This window comes from Brachionichthys hirsutus, chromosome 15, assembly GCF_040956055.1.
Source record: "Brachionichthys hirsutus isolate HB-005 chromosome 15, CSIRO-AGI_Bhir_v1, whole genome shotgun sequence".
Classification (NCBI taxonomy): domain Eukaryota; kingdom Metazoa; phylum Chordata; class Actinopteri; order Lophiiformes; family Brachionichthyidae; genus Brachionichthys; species Brachionichthys hirsutus.
The window spans coordinates 8,955,990-8,962,736 of record NC_090911.1 but is presented as its reverse complement, the minus strand read 5'-3'; the positions used below and the strand labels follow the sequence as shown (position 1 = coordinate 8,962,736).

Sequence of the window (6,747 nt, the reverse complement as noted above, 5' to 3'; positions counted from 1 at the left end):
ATGGTGCACCAGGAGAAACGCATTTACCAGGTGTGTGGATCTGTGTTTGCATGAGTCGGTGACAGTTAGGGTGTCGCGTTCGCCACACCAGTCAGTCAGACCCATCTCGGTAGTGCTGCTGCCGATGAATCAGCCATAATGGATGTGTGGTTGTAAGGTGGTGTGGGTGTGTTCATGTGTGATCTCAACCTGTTTGTCTCTCACACACATACGCTTTGTTCCTTTTTCATATATGAAATTATTCTGCGTCGGTTACCACGAGGCTCATTTGCTGTACATTGTCTCGTTTATAGTATTTCAATTATCTGTCACTCCTCCAGTTATTTCAACAATTAGTTTGTCCATTTTTCAGGCAGCGAAATGACAAATAACTCTCGTCGTATTCTATTCTCAAGTAATGTCTTCACAATGGTTATTTGACCCAGTCATCAGTTCAAAATCCAAAATCTCTTTGTTTGCCATCAGAAATTATATCAAAATAGTACATTCTTAAAATTGAGAATCTGAACATATTCTGTGGATCACCTAATCGATCAATCAGATCATTAAGGCGGCTCTAGTGCAGAGACAGTCTGCTGGTGACGAACACAACCAGCCGTCTGACGTGGATGCACACAAGAAGAATGAAGGCAGTGAGCTGTGATTTATGCTTTCACGTCGTACCTTGTCACAAAAAAAAGAAAGAAATAAAGGGTGTTGGTGTCGGGACGGTTTTCAAGTTATTTTGAGAGACAGCGCTGACGCATGCAAGCAACATCCATAAATTTGGCAGTTATCGTGTGTGTGTGTGTGTGTGTGTGTGTGTGTCTGTCAAGATCGCCAAGATTCCAAAATAAGAAATATCATGAAACGTTCTCATCCTTTTGTTGTTGTTGTTCATTTAAAGACAAAGATAATGTGATTTTCAAGACTTTGGATTTCATGCACCAGAAACAATGGAACTCAAATGACCTAGAAATGTTCATTTGAGGAAATGTCTGCTCATTATGCAGAAAGAAAAGCTTTTAATATTCAAATGTGATGTTTTTGGGTCAGCTGATTACACAACAAAATGGGGTCGCATTTATTGTACTCTATACATTTTTGGTAGAGAGAAGATCAAAGAATGGATTAAATGTGAAGATTATGCTATAATGTCATGTCTGAGTTTACAGACTATAATATTAACCTGTAAAAAGCAGGAAACTGGACTTCACTGTGCTGCAACAGTCCATCCACCTTCCACCACATGAATCCATATTTGTCCCTCCTCCTTAGTTCCTGTTTCTTCTCTTCTCCTTTCATTCCCCTCTTTTAATTTAACCATCCATCTTGATGTGACCTTCTCTCAGTGTATCCCTCAGTTAATCCACCACAGATGGAACTACAGCTCAAGCCGTACTTTTATTGATGTTCTTCGCACGCTTGTATGTTTCTCTCCCTTCTTTGGCAGGCCCAGAGGAATGAGAGAGAGTCCATCAGGCAGAAGCTTGCCCTTGGCAGTTTCTATGACGACGAGCCAGTCATCTACACCAGCTGCAGCAAGAATGGCCCATCCTCCCGGTGGGTTTGGATCCACTGTGTTTGACTTGAGTGGGTTGCGCTTTGATCAATGAAGCCTTTTGAAGGTCCACGCTGATGTTTTGGTGCTTCAGCTCCCACATTACATCTTCTGACGTTCTCTCAAAATATATACCAGTATATAAAAATATATATATATATTTGGTTGATTTCTGGGAGACAGAGATGCAACCTAGATTTAACTCGTTATTTATTGATGGCAAACATTTTTATTCCATTTAATGCCTGAATAGAGATTTAACTAGATGTTTATATATAAATCAGACTTATTTTATATAAGTGGGGAGCAAATTAAGGAACATTCATATTTTGACCACACACTCACAGTAAATACCTTTCAATCAAACACCAATATCACAGTAATATCAGCCTGTATTGACTGAGTCTGCATGTGTAATACCAATAATATGTCTTTTTTTCTTTGATACACCAAAAAAATTCTCAGCTTTCTTTCTATAAGAAATGTCAGATTATGAGAAGCCGTCATCAGAAGTGAATAGAATAGAATAGAAAGTGCTGTCCATGGGCAAATAAAATCCAGTGCACGTCATTCATGTAATGGTTATCTTTATTTATTTATGTTAGTGCGTGTTGTCTCAGATTTGGAGACGGCGAATGAGGCATGCACGCAAAAAAGAAATGATTCCTTTGAAAACCACAAAAATGCAGTTGGCAGCCAGTTAAAGGGAATTGTCATTTCCAAACTGTAGCAAATTCATCATGGCCAGCAGCTCACAGAAACTCCAATATTAAAAGACTATACCCGTACGTTCTGAGGAGGTGGGGCAGTGGTTAGCCTCTACTGCGTGAGAAGCTGAGATGGGAACCGAGTAAAGCCTAGCATGAGTCAGACAAGACGGTGGCATACATAAGTGATTCGAGTTTAAGCTGAACCATTAACTGTAACAAAATAGCATTAAATGTAAATGGGCTATAACATTTTTCATATTGTCTCTGCACATTTTATCTTACTTAATGGCCTTAAAATATATGCACGTTATCCCCATAGAATGAATCTTTACTTGCGCCATTGTTTTAGTCTTTGCACTTCTACTGGTACCTCTTTGTCATTTGTCTTTAGGGCTTCATGGCTACAACAATGACACCCCAGCTCTGACATAATGAAATCCAAGTGGAGCAAATTTCCCATGAAGTTGCAAAGTGGACATTTTGCGTACCCACATCCATGGGCACTGCGTAATAAGTTGCGTTACGTCTGACAGTACGGTTAACCAAAGCAGCTGCAGCTACAACATGACCGTCCTTCCTTTTATATGACAGCAGAGGTGTCGTTTAGATGAAACGATGCAATGGGCTCCTGTTTTAAGGAAGTGCATTTCTGTCTGTTGTCCAAAAGAGAAGTGATACCGGAGCTGTTAATGTTGATCACCAGTGGAGGTAAAGGTGTACAGGGTTTGGGTACTAGGGTTTGATCTGGGTGGAAATTCCATGAGAAACATTGGCAATTGTTTTGAATGGATGTTCCTTGGTTGATGTCTTCTTTCACTTGTGTTGTAGTCCAGTACCGTAAATGGATGAATGAAGGGTGCTTTGGGCTTTTGGAAAGCTGCTTGCAAGCAGCTTGCAACAGGACCTGGTGTTTTTTCATGCGGCTTTCGTTGTTTCATTAAATCTTGTTCCTGCCTGATGGAAACTGTTAGATTCCATTCTTTGAGGAAGCTTTTCCACACGGTTCTGGGTTTGCTCCCGCTTATCATCGAGAGTGTTAATGAGTTTAGGTTCAGCACTGATGTTGACTGACAGGGAAACTTTCCCCCCCAAACCGTTGCCACAAGGTTGAAACAACCCATGGAATCATCACATGTGATTTTTGACATTAGGATTCCTTTAATTGAGCTCAAATGAAACAAACATCATACTTAAAGTATTAAGTATTAAAAGCATTTTATGTGTTTAACTTAACAAATATTCATTCCGACATTATTTTACATAAACCAATCATTGTTGTTGTATTATGACTAAAAGTTATTTTTTCCCGTCAATTATCCTATCTATATATGTGCTCATTGAGGGGGGGTCTTTTATGTTAATAGCAAATGTTTGTTAAACAGGAGTGACAATTTAAAATAAAAATCAGCATTAGCATGGAAACAAAAAAGCAGGGTTTCATTCAGGGTGAAGAATCTTGTATAAAAAAACAAACACACAGAATTCTGGTCAACTTTCTGCTGATTGTTTTGCTTTTTTTTGCTGAAATTACAATCGACAACGCTCGTGTCATGTTTGATTCATTTTTTAGAACAGTGCAAAGGTTTGAAACCAGTGTTCAAATATTTCCTGGCTTTACGATTTCAGCTTCGTTCATTCTCATGTGAGATCAATTACACGTTAAATGTCTTCTTAGTATAAATATAAAGCCTTCCATTCAAACCAAGTCATACATGCTGTGTTTTTCAAATTTAAATTACTTTTTTTTTTTTTTTTCTGGCTGTAATTACGTTTACAATCAGTATTTTCCCATTTTATTTCCACAGGTTTCATTCTGCGAGGAGACATTTCCAGCACCCTGCCTCATGTTGACCACTCTTTGTGGGTTTTTTCTTATCAGACTGCAGAGTGGGGTGAACCTTCAGGTGTGTTTCGTGAATGACAGCAGCAGTGACAAAGACAGTGATGCAGAAGACTCCAGGACAGAAACTAGTCTGGACACACCGCTGTCACCTGTGGTGTGTACTTTTTTTGTGTTTCCTTGGATGCTCTGTGTCTCTTTCTGTCACGTCCCATTGCTCTCACCCACAGTGGCTGTTGCGTCATGACATCACTCTCACCACTTCCTCTCCAGAGCAAGCAGAGCTCTTCATTGTCAGACCGAGACACGGCAGAGGAGGACTCGGACCCTTTAGATGACTGCAGCGGGTTCTGGCGGGTGCAAAGGAGGCTGCAGGAGGAGGCCCAGGTGGCGCTGGCTCTGGCTCGACCCATGGCACGCATGCAGGTGGAGGTGGAGAGGCAAATCCAACAGCACAGACGTTCGCCTGTGGCTGACCTGGTTAGTCAGTGAGAGAGAGAGACACGGGTCAAAAGATTTGTCCTTAATACAAGGACTTAAAACTTTGTCTTGTCCTATACTACAATAAATCCAGCAAAACACAAACTAGAAGGGTGCTCAAGAGCATATTCCTTCACCAAGGCCCAACAGTCCTGTTTAATTAAATTAAAGCTTAGTCCAAGTTCCAGCAAGGCATATGCATCATCAGAATTACCCTCAGTATCTCTCAATGTTAAAGAGGAAAAAAATCACTTATGTCTGGCTCTACGCCAAAATTAAATGGCTCAATCTGAGACGGGCCTCGGCCTTCGTGATAATCCAATAAGTAATTTATGTGCAAGACCAAAAAAAGCTTGATACTGCAATGCTCATTTCGAGTCCATCTCAATGTGCAATAATTCACCCCCCCCCCCCCCATTTGTATGTGTTAACATGTGCAGCTTCCCCATCTGCCCCACATCAGCGAGGGTTTGATGAAGCGGAATCTGAGGCGAGGGGACATGAGGGACATGAATCTCGGACAGCTGCAAGTCATCACGAATGACTTGCACGCACAGATTCAGAGTGAGTGCGTTGCACACGCCTGTGACACGAACATCTCGACGAGTGTCAAATGTGCGTCAACAATATTGGCCTGAATATTAGCCTTTGTAAACTGGTACTTTCTAACCACGTTTTCCACAAATCAGGCTCCTAAATTCTCTTTCTGCACTTAAACCCAGGTCTAAATGAGGAGCTGGTCCAGTTGCTGCTGTTGAGAGATGAGCTGCATGTGGAGCAGGACGCCATGCTGGTGGACATAGAAGACCTCACCAGGTTAACCGCCCTCTCTTCAATCTTTTATCTACAGTAAATTTGCCGTCCGTTTAATGAGCCCTGCGGTCTCTGCTGGCATTAACACATTCCTTGTCTTTTATTGTGACAGGCACGCTCACATCCATCAGCGGCATCAGACAGAAAAGGCTGTTTCAAAATAAACCTCGAACGTGTGCGTCCATCTGTGAGGACTGTCCCTGTTTGGAATCTTCATCTGTGTTGGAGTTAAAACGCTGTACATTAATATTAACAGGCACATTCATCATGTATGAAAACACAGGACCCGGCATTTAAAAATGGAGACGAGTCATCACTGCTTTCTGTATGGATACAGCTGAGTTTGTGCAGGCTTCTCATCGTGTCAGATTTAATAGAATTAGGGGAATCCTCTCAATTTAATTCCCAGTCCGGATTTACTTTTTCACCATTTTGCACAGCGCACTTGTGTGTGTGTGTGTGTGTGTGTGTGTGTGTAGGAGAAAATCCTGCATGCCTTGTTAACCCCAGGTCTGACTGAGCAAAACATCTTTTAAAGGTCTTTATATTGTCTACAAAAATAAAGAGAATGGACCAGTTGTTTTGCAGACTTGATCACCTGTTCATCTTTCTCCTCTTCTCACAGAGCACAGTCCTCTCTGTTTGATAACATCAAATGTCTGCTATCTGGTCTGTTGCAACATAAAATGATCATCACTCTGTGTTAATTTGCAGCTTAGCATCGGTGTTTAAGTGCTGCAGCAGCTTCACAGAGGCTCTTGTTGGGATTAAACACAGCGGCTGCACATGATAAGAATTTTATTAGAAAACATATATGACTTTATTCTGACAAATTTAGTAAATTTGTCAATGCCTTTATCCACTCTGTGTTGACGAAATGACAAGCTATGTGTTCTGACAAATTCATTCAGGATAGAACGTGCAACAATTGGCATGTTCAGAACGGTATGCAAAGATATTTTTTGTTATGCTCAATTTATTAAACCTTAAAAAAAAGGTTATATATATATATATATATAAAGATTTAAAACAAATACTACTAATTTAGAACCTAAACATATTTAATTTCTTCCAAAGATTGACAGATGTGATGTTCTGTTTATAAATGTTAGCCATTTTATTAAAGGATGGAGAACATGTCTGACTGTTTTCACTCACCTGTTATGAATGTCATTGTATAATGATTGTAATGGAGAGGAGAAAAAACCCTGTAATAAATGTTTTCAATGTGCGACTTCTGTTTACCGTGGGATGGTTTTGGTTAGAATTCATTTGTGTGTGCACCAACGTAATTTACCACAAAACCCAAAGTACACAAGCATTTAATTCAGTCCCAAATATATATTTACTGCATGTTGAAGCCA

At 40.4% G+C, this 6,747-nt stretch overlaps 1 protein-coding gene across 1 annotated transcript; it reads left to right on the top strand.

Annotated features, from left to right (window-relative positions):
• On the top strand, positions 1-5,547 carry LOC137904702 (schwannomin-interacting protein 1-like). Its single transcript, XM_068748906.1, has 7 exons — positions 1-30; positions 1,433-1,542; positions 4,130-4,247; positions 4,364-4,570; positions 5,011-5,134; positions 5,293-5,386; positions 5,496-5,547. Exons 1-7 carry the CDS (start codon positions 1-3, stop codon positions 5,545-5,547), a joined length of 735 nt encoding a protein of 244 aa, XP_068605007.1.
• The last annotated feature ends 1,200 nt before the right edge of the window (positions 5,548-6,747 follow it).

Bases quoted from the DNA above. Each gene is read 5' to 3' on its own strand.
- LOC137904702 (XM_068748906.1), top strand. From the start codon at position 1: ATGGTGCACCAGGAGAAACGCATTTACCAG. The intron at 4,571-5,010 runs GTTAGTCAGTGA...TAACATGTGCAG, and splicing joins GTTCGCCTGTGGCTGACCTG to CTTCCCCATCTGCCCCACAT. The intron at 5,135-5,292 runs GTGAGTGCGTTG...ACTTAAACCCAG, and splicing joins CTTGCACGCACAGATTCAGA to GTCTAAATGAGGAGCTGGTC.